Here is a 23591-nt window from a genome sequence, read left to right on the forward strand (position 1 = left end):
AAGTGAAGCACTTTTTGATACATGCCAGTTTGCTGGAACGACTATATTATTATAAACTGCAGCTTCATATGAGAATCTTCGGGTATCGTCTCTTGACAGACCATAAAACATTTTGGAACAGTTGATTATATATTCGCTCAAGGCGTTCTCCTGTTAGACAGTAAAAATTTGTTTCGAATTGTAATTAGGACATAAACGAATGTTTTCGTCTTGGTGAATTTTTTTTACATATCTAAGGACCGTTTGGAAAGATAGTCCTTTCATTCGTGCAGCTTGACGTATAGAAGTGCCTCCTTAAACTAATTCGATAGCCTGCCTCATCTGGTCTTCAGAGAATAGGCCTATTTGTCGATTGGTTTCATTTTTTCGTGGCATTTTCTATCTGTAAGAGAAGATATTTTGCAAAGGAAATGTTTTATAAAATCCGTAAAGGAACAGTGAGACATTAAATTTAAATTTTGAGTAGGTATTTGTGTTCTTTTTTCTTTTTAATTAATTTTTATTTTAACTTAACCATCATCTATCCATTCTTACTGTTCTGAGACACTGTGTGTACAGACTGTATTGGAATAAATTGTTGGTACAGTTAATAATTTTAGTTTACAAAAATACTTTTATAAAGATTTTTTTCATCTTTTAATATAGATAAAATACTGTGTATATTTCTATATAGAAGGCTACTATGTAGCCAAAATTAAGTGAAAGTTTATTAGTTTTGTATATACTAAAAATTTAAATTTAATGATTTTATCATAACTTACATCAAGCAAATATCTAATATACTTAGTACGAACAGTGAGATAGTACGTGTTTCACTGTTCCATCTGTTGTGCTGTCTCACTGTTCCATAATAATAATTTAATAAAAGATGACTAAAAAACTAATAACACTTTTGCAATATTCAATTATTTTAATTTAATTGTTTTGTAAAATGGTTTCCCTTTTACATAAAATAATTTACCTTGTTTAAAAAAGTTTTGTTTCCGCGAAAACACCGGCCACGTGGATACGATAAAATTACTCCGACGCGCTTTCTTCGACTGATCAGCGATAACTGAAAATGTTCTTGTTGAATCTTAACCGTTTCTTGTTTGCCTTGATTTAAGGTGACAATAGCTATGTTCTTTTAGTTTGACCGGAAAATACCGAACGTACGAAGCTCTACCTACCGAGTTTGTCTCAATGTTCCGACCGTCTCACTGTACCTACCTCTCCCCTATTGGCAAGCAAGCAAAAAAAGTAGCAGTGACCATCAGTTTAAAATCAATGTTCCAAGGTGTAGATTCAGTATAAATTTTTTCTCCACTGAGTATAGCAGAGAGACTATGGAACCAGATAGATGGATCAGTTTCTTTAAAATGTGTTCTTCAGTCTTTATTCCTTTAAACATTTAATTGCTAAAGGTTTATTTAGTGTTTTATATAATTAACTGCTTGGCATATAAAAAGTTTGCACCTTACAGTTGGTCCTCCTTGGAAAAAATTAATGTTTTATCTTCTAAGCAATATGGATTTAGATCAAAAATATCAACAAAAGACGCGATTGTATATCTTACTAATAAAATTCATTCAGGTTTAGATAAAAACAAAAAAATAATATGCATATTTTTAGACCTAGCGCGTGCCTTTGACACTGTAGACCACAAAATAATGCTGCAGGTATTAGAAGCAAACGGATTTAGAGGTAAAGTTCTGGATATTTTTAAGTCATACCTTTCCAATAGAAGGCAACAAGTGCAAATAGATGATTTCTTAAGTAGAGAAACCAAGCTTGAATTTGGTCTACCCCAGGGCACAGTTCTTGGACCAATATTATTTTCTATCTATATTAACGGACTATTGCAGGGTAATTACAAAGATCAAATCTCTTCCTTTGCGGATGATACAGTCGTGTTTTATGAAGGGAATTCCTGGGGTAATGTGAAGGCAAAAGCAGGGCGTGATATGTTCTACATTAAGAATTGGTCTGATGAAATGTATTTAACTATAAATTTTGAAAAAACGAAATATCTGGCATTTAGTTGTTCTAAGAAAAATGGACCCGGATTTTCAAGCTTACATATAAATCAACATCAACTGAATATTGAGGAAGCTCAATCCATTAAATATCTGGGTGTGTATATTGATAATTTATTAAAATGGAATATACATATCGAGAATGTCATAAAAAAACTTAGTAGAGAAACTTAGAGAGTAATTATATTTAAATTTAAACAAATTAAGTAAATACTAGATACGTTTCAAATAAAGGTAATATATTACTCATTAGTATATTCTCATATTCAGTATGGAATTTTGGATTGGGGTGGGGCCTATGATGTACATCTAAAGAAGTTGGAGATAATGCAGAAACTTTTTCTAAAAATAATGTTTGGCAAGAAAAGGCGATATCCAAGCGATTTACTGTACAAAGAAAATCGCTTATTAGATATTCACCAAATCTTTTGTTTTAAGATGCTAACAAGGCAACACAAAAAGAGGACCGAACTACAAAACATTACACACGATCACAATACTAGACATAAAAATAATAAGATAAATAAAACTGACAGGACATAAAAAAGAATTGGGCAAAGATCTCTACAATTCTTGGGACCACATGTATACCGCTTCATTCCACAGAACTTACCAAATATTTTATATATTCCATCTTTTAAAACAGGCCTAAAAAAATGGTTACTGGAGCAAGGTAGAACAGCTTGCATAAGGTATATAAACTTATATAGATTCTAAACCTAATTAACAAAAATAATCAAGACAATTTTGAAGTTAGATAATAGTGAATATTGGGATCAATGCGTGAGAATTCGTTCATTGTATTACTGGGGTAAGGAGAGCAGAGAAAAAAGAGAGAAAAGGGAAAGAGAAAAAAAAACTACAATAAAATTTTGATATATAGACTTAACGCTAACATGAACATTCATTAAATGGGATAGATTAAAACAGGAAAAATAATCCCTAATATAATGGGGCACAATTTATTATTAATATAAAGTTTGCTTATTGTTGTATATATTAATGCTATTATTAGGTATTGGGTAAATTTAAGTTATAACTCTAAACCCACGCACAAACCACTGGTTTCAGTGGGGTTTACTTATTATTTATTTCTTTACACGCTTTAGAATTAAGGAAAGTAATATAGGTTAAATTGTAATTTGGAAATAAATAAATAAATAAATAAATAAACTATAAATTCAGCTCTTTTGAGCAATTTTGAATTAAAATACATCTATTGCGAAGATACGTTAAGAGTTGTCGTCATTTTATCTAGAATATACTTTATTATGCGTTATCTCGAATAATTTTAAAATTGTATTAGGTGTATTATCTATATTTATCGCACCATTTACATTTTTAGTTTTCTTTATTTATTGGCTTAGCAGTAGTGGCATAAGGGTGTCCAATCAGTTCTTCTAATCTTTATTAATTACTTACCGAGCAAACCACCCTTCTAACATATGCTCACACTCAAAGTGGATTTATTGTAGATTGAAGTTTGGATTTAAATTAATGGCATGCGACTGAAAAAGTTCCAAAGCTTAGGAGAAAAATTGAGCCTATCTACAGACAACTCAACATTATCTATAGATCACCTTAAATTTATGAATGTAAGTCGTAATCTTAAACCACTACTGAGGGGATTTACATGAAAGCAATGTGGTCAAGGATGCTTTTGATTTGTGGTGCTAAATACTAAAAAAGCGTCAAAAGAAGGGCGACTTCAAAAGCTTATTTAACATATGTTAGCGGCCTCCTAGAACAATGACCTGTTGTGTCGCATCATAACCAAATAGATTTTATAAGTGAGATAGAAATAGTACAGTGGAAAGCGGGATATTAGCTTTACCTGTATTTTTGAAGAAAAATTTACTGTTTTACGCCTTTATAGAACTTCTCCTTAAAGAACATAAAATGGCCTTTCATATTTTATTATTGAAATTTTTTTCAGATACATTCAGGTATAATTCAGACCTTTCCTGTCATGTGGAACCTAAAAATAGTATACTCACTGCGTAAATAAATGATCATCAGTTCAAAATCAATCTTGCAAGGTATAAATCTAATATAACATCTTATTCTTTATTGTATTAACTAGGTTCTCTAGTATTTACTTCTTTAAACATTTAGTTCTAAAAGAATAGTTTAGTGGTGTAAATGATCAATTATTAGATACATATACACAAAGTTCAAACTCATCTGGCTGACATAAATTCAGCTCCTTTTAGTGATTTTTAATTAAATTGCGTGCGTTACAAACATGCGTTAAGAGCTGTCCCCATTCTGTCAAAAAATATATTTTATTACGTTATTGCGTTAACTGGAATTCAAAATAAAATCTCAAGTGGTACCAATATTTAATTTTTGTTCTTGTTAATTAAAAGCTATAAATGATCTTTGGTTGTGTAAGTTTTTGTAAACTTAATACAGCCATCATCAGAAGAGCATTAAATCATTTTAAATAATGGTAAACTGCCATTTACATTGTTATAGGTACCTTGTTTGGTCTCTCGAGTTGGGTGGCCTAAAATAACAGTCCTTAAGCATGCACGCTACTATTATTAACCTCTCCCCTTTAACAGGTTATAATTTTCATGCAAATAATCATTATAAACGTTAGTTCATTCTTGGAAGTATCCATTTTGTTTAAAGCTTTCCGGCTTATCGTCTAATAGAGGATGTTATTTTCTTAAAAAGTATTTTAATCAAGATTTTCTAGAACTGGTGACTGTACAGGTCTCAAAACGTAACCAATAAACTAATAATACAGGGTATAAATATATACGAAAAAATTCAGGGACTGATTCTTGGGTAAATTTTAAGAAAAAAACTTTATATAAACGTATATCCTAAAAGTACTAACTTTTGAGATACCGGGTGGTAAAGATTGAAAAAAAATATAATGTTTTTTTTTTACAATAGCTCTGAAACCCCTGTAGATATTTTAGTAATTTTTGATATGCATTTTCTATGCATCAAAAGGCATTTTCTGAGGCTAACTAATTTTTTTTAATGTGTATCGGTACTGGATATTGATGACTTGAGTAATCAAATCATAAATGTGCCGTAATTCAAAATTCTTCCGGAATTTTTTATCAGATTCGTCGACAAATGCGGCGACGTATAGACTTGCATAATGGCAGAGGGTGGTCATTTTCAAAATTTTTAATAATTATTTATTTTTCATTTGGTTTAAAACAAAAATTAGAATCACATCTAAACATTAATAATAAACACGTAATACATTTAGATAGATGGATTTAATTTTTTTAATTGAATATGCAACCTCGGACAAAATAAAGTCAAGAAATCAAATTTGCTCAGAAATAAATGAGAACTACAAAAACAAAAAAAATTTAAAAAAATGTAACCATATTTTTGATCAAAATATTTAGTTGAAACCTTACACGAACGTCACTGGTACAAATTAAAAAAAATGGTGAGCTTGAGCAAATGCCTTTTGATGCATAGAAAATGCATACCAAATTTTATTAAAATATCTACAGGGGTTTTACAGGCATTATAAAAAAAACATATATTTTTTTTCAATTTTTACCACCCGGTATCTCAAAAATTGGTACTTTTAGAACAAACATTCAAATACAGTATTCTTCTTAAAATTTACCCAATAATCAACCCCTGAATTTTTTCGCATCTATTTATTTACAACCTGTATAATTTGTCATTAAGAAAATGTTAAAGTATAAATTTACTTTGAAAAACATATTAATTAAAAAAAAAATAATTTCTTAGAGCCAAAATTAATACGTACTTTTTTAATAATCATGCTGGATATCTGCAAGCTATTATAGTGAAGTAAGAAGAGAACTTTTTAATTTTGAATACTGAAAATCCACAGCTAAGTACGCGTCGCTTGTGAGCAGCATAGAATATAGAAAAAAAAACATCTATATCACTTTCATTTCCCACCAGTGCAAATTTTTTTTTCAGATGACAGTGCTGCAAAAAATGATACAGATAGCAAACAACTTTGATAAATTGTCGTCATTAAGACTGCGAGAACCTATACAGTGTGGTGACTTTAACTGGAATAAATTCAGTTGAAACTAATAAAAATATATCTCGCAAAATTCCTGAGACCCGTCGATTTTTGTTTAAGATAGTTTTTGTATTTTTTCACCTACAGGGGGGGTCCAAATTAACCCCAACTTTTTTTTTTCAAATGGGAAGCCACTTTTTTTAAATTCTCATTAAAAAGAGCCCTTTTTCCTGATTAAATTGCCCTATTTACTTTTGTGATTATCTAAAGGAGAAATACGAAAAAAGTACATTACGGGCATAATGTGGGGGAGCACCATCCTGTTGCATCCAGATTCTTTCATCATACAAATCTGGATCGAACTGACTCGGATATGAGGCACGTAAAACTGGAACTAGTTCATGTTCAAGAAATTCTAGATATCTTTCCCCAGTTAAAGTATTATTGAAGAATATGGGCCCTATAACTTGCCTGCTAATTATGCCAGCCCAAACATTAGTTTTCTGGGGATATTGTGTATTAGTTTCCCTTACCCAGTGTGGGTTCTCGTCAGACCAGTAGCGACAGTTCTGCTTATTAACATGGCCATTTAGGGTGAATGTAGCCTCATCAGAAAAAAGGATCTACTCCGAAGATATGCGATTTTCATCAATGGCGTTCATCATTAATTCACAGAACTGAACTCTGCGGTCTGGATCGTCTTCCAATAACTCTTGAACGGGTTGCATTTTATAAGGTCGTTTTTTTGGACTTTTTAAAATTTTTAGCACAGATTTATGATGAATAGAGTTTTCGCGAGCTACTCTTCTGGCTGCAATTACCGAATTTTCTTCCATCGCTAACAATACATTTAATTGGGTGTTTTCATCGATTTTAGAAGACCTTTGCCTTGAAGCATCCTTCACGTGCCCAACTTCTCGAAATCTGCTTTCGATTTTACTAACCGTACCTTGGTTAATAGGTGGCAAATCTGGATATTTCTGCCTGATTAAGTGGACAACCTCTAGCTGAGTACGACTCCTGTCCCCATAACCAATCATCATTAAGATTTCAATCTTGTGGGATTCGGATAAATAAGGCAGTTTTTCAATATAAGTTAACTTATTTAACAACTGGTTGAAATTCACTTTAACAGTGACACTACAACAATGTCAGGAAATGTCTCGATACCAATAAAATAAACAAACACGCCAAAAATTTACCAAAACAAAATATTTCGAGACTTTTAATAATTTAATGGTCTTTATTTTTTTTTCGTATTTCTCCTTTAGATAATCACAAAAGTAAATATGGCAATTTAATCAGGAAAAAGGGCTCTTTTTAATGAGAGTTTAAAAAAGTGGCTTTCTATTTGAAAAAAAAAAGTTTGGGTTAATTTGGACCCTCCCTGTAGGTGAAAAAATACAAAAACTATCTTGAAATGTGAAAAAAATTAAACAAAAATCGACGGGTCTCAGGAATTTTGCGAGATAAAATTTGATTAGTTTTAACTGAATTTATTCCAGTTAAATTCATCACACTGTATAAAGGGTGTAGCAAAAACGAATCAGAGGTAACATCGGTGTGAAAAAATTTCTTTTTTCAAAAACCTCGGATAGGTGGATTTTATTGTTGAGGAGGGCAATTTATAATAAGCAAAGCATTCTCATGCCAGTAACCTCCTAAGATGGGGAGGATCACCCTTAAAATCACGAGCAGAAAATAAATCAAAGCAGATGGAATCAAAATATGCTTTTGCATGATAAAAATGAAATATTTCACGGACTAAACTAAATTTTTAACAAATATGCCAAATTAACAATTTAAAAGTAAATTGTCAAATATGGATAAAATAAAAATTAATGGTGATATATATGGTAATAAAAAAAATGCGTATAGGATAATATTGAACAAATAAGAACACAACGAATTTGCTAGCATAAACATACCGACTAATAACAATTAAAAACGTATAGAATAAATATATAAACAAATTAAAATCACTTTAATGAGAGCAAAAACCAAAGGTGTTCATTAGAATGCTATAGTCCGCCTCACGGAGGAACATCATTAAGGAATTCCGCATCCCTAATACCCAAGGACACATGATTAGAGGCCTTCTTGGCAAAGTAAACAAAAGACTTTTTTATCAAAGTGCTTGTCGAAGTTATTAATCGAATATTATTTTCTTGCCTTGTTGGCAATGGTTGAGCTGAGACAAGTGAATTGGAATACTTCTTACAGACTAGGCAAACTCTCAAAGGAAACATTTATTGCGCATATAGGTGCTTAAAGCCCAACATATCGCTAAGGTGAATAAGGATCCTGATCAAGATGTCATCATAGCTAGAAGATTTTTTTATTTATTAAGGGTTTCTTTAATTTTGGGAATAATAACGCCAGTAGATGCGTTGCTAATAATCAATGTTCAGAAGAGCAAAATAAGATAAATTAACTCATATGTTTTAATCTGATTCCCAACCGTTTCTGAAATAATTGATTCTGAAGTTTTTTTTGTAAGAATTTTTATTTTAAAAGCAACACAAGCAAATACTAGTAAAAAAACAAAATTCCACTAAGTTAAATGGTTTTCGAAAATACCCCCACCAACTTCAAGGCAATACTGCAGCACGTTTGTTAAGCGCTCGTATTGCACGTTTAATTGCTTGGGGATTATTTTTAATAATATTTATTAAAACCTCGGACAGGCGGATTTTACTGTTTAGGGGGACAATTTTTAGTGAGTAAAGCACCCTCATGCCAGTAACCTCCTAAGATGGGGAGGAGGATCGCCCTTAAAATCACGATCAGACAATAAATCAAAGCAGATGAAATCAAAATATGCTTTATCGTGACAAAAATGAAATATTCCACGGACTAGGCTAAATTTTTACAAATATACCAAATTAACAATTTGAAAGTAAATTGTCAAATATGAATAAAATAAAAATATATTATGGTGATATATAAGGTAAGAAAAAATATTTATGAGATAGTATTGGACAAATAAGAATACAACAAATTTGCTAGCAGAAACATACAGACTAATAACAATTAAAAGCGTAAAAGAAAAGACCCCCACCAACTTTAAAGCAAGCTGCAGCACGTTTGTTAAGCGCTCGTATTGCACGTTTAATTGCTTGGGGATTGTTTTTAATAATATTTGAAGCATTCAAAATTTAATTGTGGTGTCGTTCTACGGTTTCTACTGGTGTTTCGTACACTAGAGCTTTCATTTACCTCCAGAGGCAATTATCCAGTGGATTTAAGTCTGGTGAGCTCGGTGGCCAAACTTGAGGTCCTCCTCTGCCAATCCAACGGTCAGGAAAACAATTGTCTAAGAAATTACGCACTCGGCGATTAAACTAAGGCGGGGCTCCACCGTGTTGAAAATACATTCGGTGTCGAACAATTAGAGGAACATCATCCCACATGTCTAATAAATGGTCTTTCAAAAAGCGTAAATATCCTTCTCCAGTAAGACGCTCCTCTAATACAAAAGGAAACAACTGGTCGCTCAGCATTCCACACCATACGTTAACACTGAATCGATGTTGAAAGTTTCATTCAAACGTGGCATGAGTATTTTCATTTGACCACCGATGTTCATTGTGTCGGTTATTAATTCCATTGCGAGTAAAATGAGCTTCATCGTTAAATGAAATGTATTTATGTAGGCCTCGATTTTGTTGGATCCATTCGCAAAATTAAACCCTTAAGCCAGAATTTAAAACCCTCTTAAGACTTAAAACAGTTTTTCCTATGTGTCTTCCAAATGTCATATTGATTATCATGGGAATGCTTCAAAAATAAATACCGCCATTTTTGATATTAAAAACTGTCCTTTTACCATTGGGCTTAACTTATTTTCTTTTCAACATCTCCGTTTTGTTTTTATTTGTTCTTTTTTTTATTTGCTTTCTTTCTTACATATTTCTTTATTTCTTTTATTTTTATCTCCGTTGATTTTTTCTTTTATTAACTTTTCTTATTGTTTCTTCCTTATAGTAATTAGTAAATAAATTTAAAAGTTTTGCCTATGTTTATTTGTCTTTTTTCTTAAAACAATTTAATACATTTAACTATATACTTTCCCTCACCTCCCTCATACCTTTGACCTACCTTTTACCTACTGACATTTCTCATACTTTAGAATTTTTTCTGTAAATACAAAAGAAATATTACTATTTTTTTAAGTACAGCTAGAAATATATTTTAAGAAGATGTGATGTCGTATTCTAAGCATTGAAAGAAATTATTCTTTGCAAAATAGTCTTTTCTCTTAAATAGAAATTTATCTGTCGCTTCCACACCACTATTAGGTACTAGAGCACCCCATATTTTAGCACGCGACCATGTTGTGTCAGAGATTTTAATTGATTGTATTTGAGTTTATAGTTAATTATCATCGCAAAAATTACATAAATGTTGAATATGGTAATGCTAATTTAATTTATATAAAAACTATATTCAACATTTATGCGGTTTGTCTGCAACCACTTTTTCCACTAAGACCATTTTCTAGAAGATACAGAAATTACGTTTGTTTTTTTCATTTAGTTATATTTTATGTTTATTTATTAGATCTTTCTACCAAAGCCTTTATTAAAACAACATAACTTCCTATATATTTTGTTTTGTATAATTAAAATAGGTAAAGTATTGCAAGGTTCTTGAAACTAGCAGTGCTTTATAATTGTATAGGTAATTTTTCCAAAGTACTTCCTATTGTTTAGAAGAATCCGTATAACAATACACGATGAGCTAAACACGCCAATAGGCTACACTTTATTAGTATATTCTAGGAAGTATTCATAAAAAAATATTCTACGAATTTTTGTAAAATTATATGATAAAAAATGAAATTTAATTGAACTTATTTCATTTCAGATACTATGTGATATTTATAGTTACTCTTCAATACTGAATCACTCATTCGATGAGGAATAAAGTTAAATTCGAGACAAAAGGAGAGAGATGTAGGCCATCTAGCGGAGGCGATCCGAATGAGTGAGGGTTGCACCGTAACGTAAGGAGCGGGAGTGAGGCGTTCCCCTCCCCCTCGGAATTCACCCTCGCGCCGACTGGCTACTATGCTAATTGCACTACGTATACAAACCCTTGTCGCGGTAAGTAGCTTTATTTAAGTTTTTATTTATGTAAACCCCAATTAGTCAATCATGATCCAAAAAGATCTGTAAACTTAAAAAAAAATCCATTATTAGACACATCTTGAGGTCACCACTTCTTCACTAGAAACTTTTACCAGAAGGCAGCTTGGAAGTGGATAGACACTAACTTGTCAACAGATGTTTCACGGTTTTGTGAAAACACCATATTACAGTTATAAAACATAAAAAGAAGAAGAAGAGGGAAGAAATAAGAAAGAAAGATTAAGTTATAAAAAAAAACAAAAACGTCAAAATATGCGGTAGAAATTGCAGTGTTGGGTCAAGTTGAGATGAAACGTACTATATCTGCTCGAAAAATTGCTACTGCGTCTGTTAAAATTACACAAATATCAGGCTTGCAAAATCAAACTAGTACATGAGCAAAATGAAGATGAATTTGGTCGTTGTGTACAATTTTGTGGGTATTTTAGTGATAGGTTAAATCATGAGAGAAATTTTCAAAAAAACTGTTGGCCGGTAAAAAGACTCTTCTACTCATAAGATTTGAGAAATAATAAAATTTTGTAGTACAGATTGAAAATAAAACAAACCATTAAAATATATGGTCAATTATAATAAATGCAAAATTCCTAACTGAGAATTAAATTAAAACTTAATTTTTATTTGGTTATTCATTATTTACAGTAAAAAAGACCAACTGCAAAGAAAAAAAAAAGAAGGAGATTAATAATAAAAAACTAGGAATTAATAATAATAAGAATGGAATATTTAAAAAAAAAGATAGACCTGAAAAATGCAGACTAAGTATTGCTCAAATATTTGAACCGAGCATCCGTGAGTTCGTCTTCCTCCCAACACCAAAGGTACTCCGAGTTTGATATTGTAACTCATCAGATTTTGCATCTCTTTACGCACACCAATTGTTTAATTAGACAGGCAGGAGGCTCAGCTATGTTTAGGGCCTACCGGTATAGTTTCGCAGATTCCAACAAAGTAAGGTAGTCCGCTTTCTCGTTTTCAGCCTTCTCGTTTTAACCTCAACTTCCTTATCACTTTCTCTAGGACCTTTATGCATTCCGGCACAAGCTCACTTATTTAACCGTAATCCCCGTAAAGACGACTCTGCTGTAAAAACTGGTTCAGACGAATGTTTTAGGACTGTTTAGTTAGGACTGTTCGCATAGATCTTGTAATGCTTAGGCATGCGAAGTATTGGAGTTTATACAATTGCAGTAGAATTTTTGCTTTTTTTGTGCATAGACAATGTGATAGGATATGTAATGATAGATGAATAAATTAAGTGAAGGATGTTAGGGAAAGAACTCCTTGATTCTGATATATGCGTGATTATACCAGGAGAACTTGGAATCCAGTATGATATCTAGAAATTGTATTGTACTTCAGAAGAGAGTTTCGGTTGCATGCCTCCCAAAGAAATAATAAGCGGTGCGCCAAGATTAATTGAATGACGTAACCTAAACTCTCTGGTTTTTTTGCGTTTAATCATTTGCTCTTCTGAGAGGTACCACTACTTATGAACGCGTTCTTTTCTGGGCTACCGGGCTGTCAGGTTAAGCCTGCGTGCACAGGTCTAACCTGTTTAAATAAGCGATTACATTATCGACTACTAGGCACCCTAGGGATGGCGACAATTTCCTGTAGGTAGCTCTTAGTGGCCAGCACGGTAACAACCAGAATACTGCGAAAGGAGTGTTATCAAATGCCTTTACGATATCCAGAAATACACCAAGATAAGTATTTCCATTTCCAAGAGCATCCTACACCTTATTGAACCGGTAATGTCAGGTCTGGTCATTGCCTTTACCAGAAAACTGGGAAGGCTCATTAGTCGGTATCAATATATAGGAAAATTTAATGAAATAAGGGAAAAAATATGATCAAAAGTAAAATTAAATAAAAAAAATTAAAATATATTTAGTTATTAAAAACGATTAAAGTCATAGTATTAGAAATACAAAAGAAAAATCTTGAAGAGCTAAATTTATTAGATACCTAATAATATAGTTGATAGTAAAATTTTAAAATAGGGATAAATAAAATAAGCGGAATAATATTATCTTATTAAGAAAGAAGAAGTAGGGCAAAATAAGAAGAAAAAAAATATATATAAATTATTTATTAATAAATTCACTTTATTAATATTATTAATTATGTGAAGTGAGGTTATAAAAAACTAGTCCCACTCTGTTAGCCATAACTCAGCTGCATCGCTGACTTCGGCAATGCGGTTTGCGGCTAGTTATAGTGAAAGGATGAAGCTATATGCCAGTATACTCGGCTTCATCCAACTAATTGAGAAATAAAAAATTTAGCTATCAGAAGATGACCTATTTTTGTAACTTTGAAACTTTGAGGTCAAAAAAAAATAAAATAATTTTTTTGGAAAAAATGAATAGCATTTTCGTAATGTACGGGTCGAAATCTATAAGAAAACTAATTTTCAAGAAGGTTTAAAAACAAAATTTTTTTTCCCTGAAAAAAATGCATACAGGTCGTCAAAAGTTCGAAGAAAAAAAAATCTCTCAAATCTCTCAAATGATAGATGCATATCCTGTCATATATGGTGCCTATGCACGAAAAAAACAAAAATTCTTGTGCAACTTGATAAAGTCCAATACTTCGCATGCCTAAGCATTACAAGATCTATGCGAACGGTCTCAACTAAAGCTCTTGAGACTTTGGGAGCACCCTATTTTCTATGCTTCCAAGCTGAAGCATTCCATGTGTTTAAATGCAAATAGGAAATTTTAAATTATGGTCACCGTAAAACACTGAACCAGTTTTTACAGAGTCGTCTTTACGGGTATTACGGTTAAATAAGTGAGCTTGTGCCGGAATTCATAAAGGTCCTAGACACAGATGTAAATAGCTCCGTGCGGAGCTATTTACAACTGTGGTCCTAGAGAAAGTGATAAGGAAAGCGAGGTTGTTTGGGTGCCTGACCACTTACGTAATGCTGAAAACGTGAAACAACGAAAAAAATGCTTTGCAGTTGGTCTTTTTTACTGTAAATAATGAATAGCCAAATAAAAATTAAGTTTTAATTTAACTCTTTGTTAGGAATTTTGCATTTATTATAATTGGCCATATATTTTGATGGCTTGTTTTATTCTTACTTTGATTTCAACCCGTATTACAAAATTTTATCATTTATCAAATCTTATGAGTGAAAAAAAGACTTTTTATTGGCCAACCGTATTTTTTGTTTAAAAAATAGACAAATTTCTCTCACGATTTTCCCTATTACAAAAATACCCACAAAATTGTACACAACGACCAAAATCATCTTCATTTTGCTCATGTACTAGTTTGATTTTGCAAGCCTGATATGATATAGTGGGTTTCATCTCAACTTATCCCGACACTGCAATTTCTACCGCATATTTTGACGTTCTTGTTTTTTTGTAATTTTATCTTTCTTTCTTATTTCTTCTCTTTTTTTCTTTCTCTTTTTCTTTTTTATAACTGTAATATGGTGTTTTTACAAAAACGTGAAACATCTGTTGACAAGTTAGTGTCTAACCACTTCCAAGCTGCTTTCTAGTAAAAGTTTCTAGTGAAGAAGTGGTGATATCATAAGAGTTTAATATTTTTTCTCAAAAATAAAAAAAAATAGTTCGTCGATATTTACTATTTTAGAAACAATTATATGGACGCAGAAAGAAATTCTATTTTTATGCACTTCAAAATAGTTCCACCTTTAAAAAACGCTTCTGCGAAATTTAATAATACAAACCCATTTTCGAGACGTGAGTAACGGTGATTACTATGATTTATAGGTTTTAAAACAGTAATTGCTTACCTACCATCTTCATAAAACTTAAGGCAGTAATAAGGAAAAAAAAGTCCATATGATTTCTTCGGTTGCTTTAACCGCTGTCATCCCCGCATTCGTAAATGAAGATGTTCGCATATAATCGCGCATTTTCATCTTCAAGGAATCGCAAGCTGAAGCCCTGCCTCCGAACAATAAAATAAAGATCAGCCGGGCAGATAAGTGCACCACCAACTTCTACACTACCCATATTTAATGATCGCGATAGGGATTGCGATACTGTCAAGACTTAATTATTACGTCTGTTCAGATGATTTATTTTTTCTTGTTCGTCGATTATAGAATTATTGGACGAAGATGTTTAATGTTCATTTTATTGATAGATAATATTCGTAAATTGCGACTGAAAAAAATAGGAATTAATAAAGTAAGTGAATAATAGTATTAGTTTGCATTTTCAAATCTTTAACTGGATGCTTCTTTAGTAATAGTCATGGTAAAAATTTTTTTTCTAAAAAAAATCCAAACGGGCGGTATACACGAAAAATGAAAAAACCCAAATTTTAAAGGCCGATATCTTGGCTTCTTCGGGAGCTATTGAGAAGATTTCAACAGTTCTGTCTTAGTTTTGTCTTTCTGAATCCAACGAGATCATCCCCAAGGTCGTAACTTATACGATAGCCGAGATATGGCATTTTTGATGCCCATTTTTGGCCTCAAAAACGAGGTCGAAAAAATACTCGATTTCTTAGTTCTGCTCGGATTCCCTTATAACCCGGTATTTTTGTGATCTACTTGATGAGAACAATTCGCTGGTATAGTTAGTTCGAATTCGAAAAAAAAAAATTTTCTGAAAAAAATCCAAACGGGGGGGTATACCCGAAAAATGAATAAAACCAAACTTTGAAGGCCGATATCTCGGCGTCTATGGGCGCCATCGGGAAAGCTCCAACGGTTTTGTCTTAGTTTCATCCTTCTGAATTCAACGAGACCATCCGCAAGGTCGTAGTTTCTACGACAGCCGAGATATGGCGTTTTGGATGCCGATTTTTGGCCTCAAAAACGAGGTCGAAAAAATACTCGATCTCTTAGTTCTGTTCGGATTCCCTTATAACCCGGTATTTTCGTGATCTACTTAATAAAAATAATCCACTGGTATAGTTAGTTCAAATTCGAAAAAAAAAAAATTTCTGAAAAAAATCCAAACGCATGGGTATACCCGAAAAATGAAAAAACCCAAATTTGAAGGCCGATATCTCGGCTTCTATGGGAGCTATCGGGAAAATTCCAACGGTTTTGTCTTAGTTTCGTCCTTCTGAATCCAACGAGACCATCCGCAAGGTCGTAGCTTCTACGACAGTTGAGATATGGCATTTTTGATGCCCATTTTTGGCCTCAAAAACGAGGTCGAAAAAATACTCGATTTCTTAGTTCTGCTCGGATTCCCTTATAACCCGGTATTTTCGTGATCTACTTGATGAGAACAATCCGCTGGTATAGTTAGTTCGAATTCGAAAAAAAAATATTTTTTTTGAAAAAATTGATACGTGGGGGTATACCCCAAAAACGAAAAAAGCCAAACGTTAAAGGCTGATATCTCTGCTTCTATAGGAGCTATCAAAAAAATTCCAACGGTTTTGTCTTAGTTTCGTCCTTCTGAATCCAACGAGACCATCCGCAAGGTCGTAGCTTTTACAACAGCCGAGATATGGCATTTTGGATGCCCATTTTTGGCCTCAAAAACGAGGTCGAAAAAATACTCGATTTCTTAGTTCTGCTCGGATTCCCTTATAACCCGGTATTTTCGTGATCTACTTGATGAGAACAATCCGCTGGTATAGTTAGTTCGAATTCGAAAAAAAAATATTTTTTTTGAAAAAATTGATACGTGGGGGTATACCCCAAAAACGAAAAAAGCCAAACGTTGAAGGCTGATATCTCTGCTTCTATAGGAGCTATCAAAAAAATTCTAACGGTTTTGTCTTAGTTTCGTTCCTCTGAATCCAACGAGACCATCCGCAAGGTCGTAGCTTTTAGGATAGCCGAGATATGGCATTTTTGATGCCCATTTTTGGCCTCAAAAACGAGGTCGAAAAAATACTCGATTTCTTAGTTCTGCTCGGATTCCCTTATAACCCGGTATTTTTGTGATCTACTTGATGAGAACAATTCGCTGGTATCGTTAGTTCGAATTCGAAAAAAAAAATTTTTTCTGAAAAAAATCCAAACGGGGGGGTATACCCGAAAAATGAAAAAAACCAAATTTTGAAGGCCGATATCTCGGCGTCTATGGGCGCCATCGGGAAAGCTCCAACGGTTTTGTCTTAGTTTCATCCTTCTGAATTCAACGAGACCATCCGCAGGGTCGTAGCTTCTACGACAGCCGAGATATGGCATTTTGGATGCCGATTTTTGGCCTCAAAAACGAGGTCGAAAAAATACTCGATTTCTTAGTTCTGCTCGGATTTCCTTATAACCCGGTATTTTCGTGATCTACTTGATGAGAACAATCCGCTGGTATAGTTAGTTCGAATTGGAAAAAAAAAAATTTTTTTTGAAAAAATTGATACGTGGGGGTATACCCCAAAAACGAAAAAAGCCAAACTTTGAAAGCTGATATCTCTGCTTCTATAGAGGCTATCAAAAAAATTCTAACGGTTTGTCTTAGTTTCGTCCTCCTGAATCCAACGAGACCATCCGCAAGGTCGTAGCTTCTACGACAGCCGAGATATGGCATTTTTGATGCTCATTTTTGGCCTCAAAAACGAGGTCGAAAAAATACTCGATTTCTTAGTTCTGCTCGGATTCCCTTATAACCCGGTATTTTCGTGATCTACTTGATGAGAACAATCCGCTAGAATAGTTAGTTCAAATTCGAAAAAAAAAATTTTTTTTAAAAATTGATACGTGGGGGTATACCCCAAAAACGAATAAAGTCAAACTTTGAAGGCTGATATCTCTGCTTCTATAGGAGCTATCAAAAAAATTCTAACGGCTTTGTCTTAGTTTCGTGCCTCTGAATCCAACGAGACCATCCGCAAGGTCGTAGCTTTTAGGATAGTCGAGATATGGCATTTTTGATTCCCATTTTTGGCCTCAAAAACGAGGTCGAAAAAATACTCGATTTCTTAGTTCTGCTCGGATTCCCTTATAACCCAGTATTTTCGTGATCTACTTAATGAGAACAATCCACTGGTATAGTTAGTTCGAATTCGAAAAAAAAAAAAGTTTTCTAAAAAAAATCCAAACGGAGGGGTATACCCGAAAAATGAAAAAACCCAAAGTTTGAAGGCCGATATCTCGGCGTCTATGGGCGCTATGGGGAAAGTTCCAATGGTTTTGTCTTAGTTTCGTCCTTCTGAATCCAACGAGACCATCCGCAAGGTCGTAGCTTCTACGACAGCCGAGATACGGCATTTTTGATGCCCATTTTTGGCCTCAAAAACGAGCTCGAAAAAATACTCGATTTCTTAGTTCTGCTCGGATTCCCTTATAACCCGGTATTTTTGTGATCTACTTGATGAGAACAATTGGCTGGTATAGTTAGTTCGAATTCGAAAAAAAAAATTTTTTCTGAAAAAAATCCAAACGGGGGGGTATACCCGAAAAATGAAAAAAACCAAACTTTGAAGGCCGATATCTCGGCGTCTATGGGCGCCATCGGGAAAGTTTTAACGGTTTTGTCTTAGTTTCATCCTTCTGAATCCAACGAGACCATCCGCAAGGTCGTAGCTTCTACGACAGCCGAGATATGGCATTTTGGATGCCCATTTTTGGCCTCAAAAACGAGGTCGAAAAAATACTCGATTTTTTAGTTCTGCTCGGATTCCCTTATAACCCGGTATTTTCGTGATCTACTTGATGAAAATAATGCGCTGGTATAGTTAGTTCGAATTCGAAAAAAAAAATTCGATACGGGAGGAGGGGTATACCCAAAAAATGAAAAAACCCAAACTTTGTTGTATTATTAATTGTTGTTAATATTTTGTTGCAGTTTTTCGGCTTGGCCGCTATTTGTCAAACGGCGAGACCTGAAGAGGAGGATTATTTCAACGAAACGTCCAGTTACGAGCACGAAGTGGAACGGAGAAGCCCGCGCGGTAACAGGCACAGACACCAACCACGTCTAGAGTAAGTCTTTGAGTAAATTTGAATATTTCCACCTTGAATATTTCTAAATGTGAAGATTACGAAGAAAATTGCTGAAATACGTTTAATTGTACTCCAGCCTCATCAAGTCGTCTAAAAATTGATAGCATTTTTCAATATATCTTAATATAGTTTGCCATTTACATTTTATTTGATAAACAAATGGCAAGTCATTCATAGCATTAATTTTCAGCTATAATGAGGTAGGTGTATATTTTCCTACAAAGCCATTAGGATTTTCATTGCTTCGATTTTTCTAAATATGCTAATTTACAAATCTATGCATAAAGTATAGAAAAGATTTTCTTTATCAATGTACATGATAGCTACTTTAACCATATCTACAATTCGTTCATAACACTAAAATCTTTTTCAAACCTTAAACCAAAGGAATTTTAAAAATTTTTTTAGAGTTTTAATATTTTTACACAGAGCTCAAGAAAATTCAGTGCAGTATCAGGATCTAAGTCTAAGTTACTAAAAATTTCCATTTAAGAGACTCCACTTAACACTTTTAGAATATTTGTATACATTTTAATGATTTTCCTATTCGAACTGTGTTTAACACAGGCAATAATTAAAATTATTATATATTAAAAATAAATGACTATTATATTTTATAGCGATCACTTATTGTTTCACGGACGATACTACCCGTATTACCACGAGGTAGAACTAAAGTATCCTCCGGGGCAAGTTCTCCTTTTAAAGCAGAACAAACAACTGTTGGAGCACGAATACGAGATGATGAAGGAGAGCGGACCGGGGGTTGACTGTTGTCCTTCGGTGCTGGAGGTGATCGAGCCCAAGGGGGGTAAGAATGACCAGGGCAATTATGTTGATTTGTACGAGAGCGAGACTTATAAGCAAAGGTAAGAATCAACCAAAACATTTTCCCTCTTGGATTTTGAAATATTTCTCAAAATAAATTGTGTTAATATATTTCTTTTCTTCATTTGATTAATGAAGGAAGAGGTTAAATAGCTTTAAAGTTATTGATAATTAGACTAATGGAAGAAGTATTTAATGCTAATCCTAATTACCTGTTTTATTGGGTTTTCGATCTGGAGCTGATTTAGAGATTCAACGCTATAATTATTGCTTAACTTCTTTCAAACGTGCCAAACATTTAAAAGTTTTATTTCGATTATTACCATTGCTGAAATTTTCTTGGTTTCATATAAATACATCATTTTATTTATCTGTTTTTTTACGCTTGTTTTTTAGGTTTTATGAGCTTTCTTGCCATAAGGACGTCCTGGATAAGCCCTGTCGTTTCATGGATAAAAAGCTTCATCCACTTTCCAGGTAAATGTAAATTTTTAATTTCAAATTTTATAATAGCAAACTAACTTTACTAACATTTGAACATAAGCTGTGATTAAAATATTTCTTTAATTTGTATTTTCGTTTTCTCCACTATTACTACAACTAGTAGTAGTAATAGTGGAGGAATAGAGTCAGGCGGGTCGGCCTAAAAATCCCTGTCCTCCAACTATTAAAAGCCCATCAGTACCACGGGCTATCCTCTCTAGTATCTCTAATGAAGGAGAGCAGATCTTTGCAATTAAGATCTTTTAGCTTTTCTTGTGGCAGTTTTGGTTGACACCTATGGTTTCGCTCCTGATCCTAGCCCATCTTTTGCATTTTCCTATAACATCATATGCGCTTTCCTCCGCCACACCACAACACTGGGCTACACTGAGAAAAACAGGTTAGCGAAACATGTTAGTTAACATTTTTTAGTTGCTATTACTATAAAATTTGTTGCTTCAATTTTTATGTCTCTATTGTTCCAGCTTTTTTAAATTAGTTGGACCTTGCAAGCTACTACAACCAACTTTATCAGCTCCAAAAACGACTATTTTTTGTAATAACGTATCTTACTACTAATGTATTTGTGGAAACGATTTTTCATTATTTTCCAAGAACGCTCAATAAAAAACAACTAAAACATTACTACAAATTTAGTTGTGACAACCTGGTTCAAACAACTCATATTTGTTAGTTCATTCTTCGGAAGTTTTCGGACCCAAGATTTTAGGAACTAATACTTATTGCACGTAGTGCCTCGGCCCCGAAGTGTACCGAATCCTCAGTTTGTCGGATCACTTTCAGTCTCATCATGGTCATTACATCATTAGTCTCTAATGCTATTTGGTGCGGTCGTTTGTCACCCTATATGATCTCGTCTTCTGTGCATATACGTTTACTTTTCGTTTATAGTGAATATAAGAAATCATCTTTCCTGAAATGGACAATAATAGTTACAAGTCCAGCTAATAAGTTGGTGCCTAGAAACTTATTTAGATGCGTTTGAAGGTAAATAGGACCTCTAATTTTTTAAATATAGCATTACTTTTATAGCATTTCATTTTTAAATAACAGTGTTTATGTAGGGTGACCGGCGATTGGCATCTCAACAGAGAGGAGGAGGCAGGAGTGAGGTGTTACCTATGTTTTTAGTTACTTTTTAGTTGAATAGGATTTTATTTATATAGTAGGTGAACTATTGGGTTTTTCTTTGTAAATGTTTTTTTTATTGATTTTTAGTTAAAAGGGCTTTGTTGTGTATTTAGTTTTCGAATAAATGTTTTTTAAATAATCATTTTATTCCAGTACTTTTCCATCTATTTTTTTTTTGTATAACAATTAATACTTTTTGCTATGATATGATTGTAAAAATATAGTATTTTGGTTTAAGACGAGTCTAAACTAAGCAAGCAAAATGTCTTTAAACGTGTGCATACATTATGTGCCCTGCATCATATGGGGTAAAAAGACGCTCACGAATTTGTGGACTTCACCATGAAGTGCACAAAATATTAACAAAGGCTGAAAGACATTTTGCCTGGCTCGTAATTTGCACTGTACTTCAACGAAGAGTATTAGTTGGCATTACTAAGATTATAATTTGTCACAAACAAATTAATTGATTATCATAACAAAAACAATTTTTTTTGACTAAAATTATTTTATTAGAACAAAACAGTTCGTTAACATGACGCAAATTTATTGGTTATTGTATCCAAAATTATTGGTTGCTGATGCGAAGAATAAGATTAAAACAAACCAGAAAAGCTAGTTGTGAAAACTGAGTTTATTAGTTTCACTGAAGAAGAACTACAGTTTGTGTAACCACTTTTTGTTTTATGATACCTTAAACAATTAGTTCTATTAACAACAAACTTAAAATTTTAAATAAAATTTGTAGGTACTGCAACAATGTTCTTTATTTTAAATAACCAAAAAATTTAGTTACCTAAACCATTGGAGGAGTTCTAGAAAAGCTACCAGAGTTTTAGTTGCCGTAACAATAGAAACGTCCTGTTCCTTGCACTATTTTATACCTGCTCTTATAACTAATTTGTTGACCTGTCCTCTGTGCTATCCACACTTTCGGGCTACTATTACTAAGTTTTTAGTTATGGCAGCCTTTTTTTTCTCAGTGTACAAGGGGCTGGGCACCACCCTTAAGATATGCAAAACCGCTGTCTCTACTCTAATTTTCTTTAGTTTTGTCATGCCCAGTTGTTTAGGATATGGGAAATGTAACTCGTACTTAGTCCAAGAGATGATCCGAGCCTGACAAATTTATACACCTGCTCATAACCCTCCATTCCGATGTATCCCGAAGCCCAACACATCTGACCGAACTGAATATTTTTCTTAATCAATGTATCCCTCACTCTTGAACCAGTTTGGAATTGGTCCTGGATCCTTGGATGGCCTTCATCGGAGCTTGGCTGTCGAAGTTAATGATTACTTCGGCTCTCTTTGACTTTATTCCTTATTGCCACCTCCAGAATGGTGAATACTTCCACTTAAAAGCCCACCGTATATCTCGTAAGCGAGAAAGCTGACTATCCTCGATCGCTGTCTACGATCCAGTTTCTCACATTATTGAACCGTCTGTATACCATATTTGCAAGTTCTTTCGCGATTGAGCCTTTGTGTTAGGCCATTTATCCTTATTTGCTATGTTAACCTTAAACGAACCTTCTAGCCATACATTGTCTTCTGGGTCTGGATTAAGACAGCAGAATTGGCATTTTCTTATCCACTAGTTAGGTGATGGCCCTGCTACCCCGGGTCAATGCTGCTGTGTGGCGCTATCCTTTATCCTTACATTCAAACCTAAGATCCTACTAAAATTGCAACTAGCTTAGAAACTAGAAAGAGCGAAAAAAGCTTAGAAACTAGCGAACTTAAAAAGACTAGAGATAGAATAGAACTTGCAGCATATAAAACTACTAGGCGTTTTATAAAACTACGCTGACTGCTTGGCCCGATTATTAAACGCTAAAAAGACATTTCATCGTTTGATATTATGACATTGTGACGAGTGTTGCATTTTAAACTTTTAAAAAACGGCGGCTAGTATTAGCCAGATACTCAAATTTGATCCATAATTTCAGTTTTGCTTGGCTCGTTTAGTTACAACTCTTCTTGGTTTGTTTAGTACTCTAAAAATATGGATTCTGTTAAAGTAGCAGCGGCGGGAGTAGTATAAGAGCTTTGTTCGGTGTGGATTT

At 33.4% G+C, this 23591-nt stretch overlaps 1 protein-coding gene across 5 annotated transcripts in view; it reads left to right on the forward strand.

The window, feature by feature from the left end:
* Window positions 1–23591, forward strand: part of LOC126738566 (uncharacterized) — a 306318-nt gene that overhangs the window by 277822 nt on the left and 4905 nt on the right. For all 5 annotated transcript variants that reach the window (XM_050443955.1, XM_050443954.1, XM_050443956.1 and 2 more), the window contains 4 exons: window positions 10870–11108; window positions 18902–19038; window positions 19680–19928; window positions 20284–20364. In XM_050443955.1, coding sequence (XP_050299912.1) covers window positions 11073–11108; window positions 18902–19038; window positions 19680–19928; window positions 20284–20364 — 503 coding nt within the window. In that variant the 5' untranslated portion in view covers window positions 10870–11072. The remainder of the gene's footprint in view (window positions 1–10869; window positions 11109–18901; window positions 19039–19679; window positions 19929–20283; window positions 20365–23591) is intronic.

Source organism: Anthonomus grandis, chromosome 7 (assembly GCF_022605725.1).
Source record: "Anthonomus grandis grandis chromosome 7, icAntGran1.3, whole genome shotgun sequence".
NCBI lineage: Eukaryota > Metazoa > Arthropoda > Insecta > Coleoptera > Curculionidae > Anthonomus > Anthonomus grandis.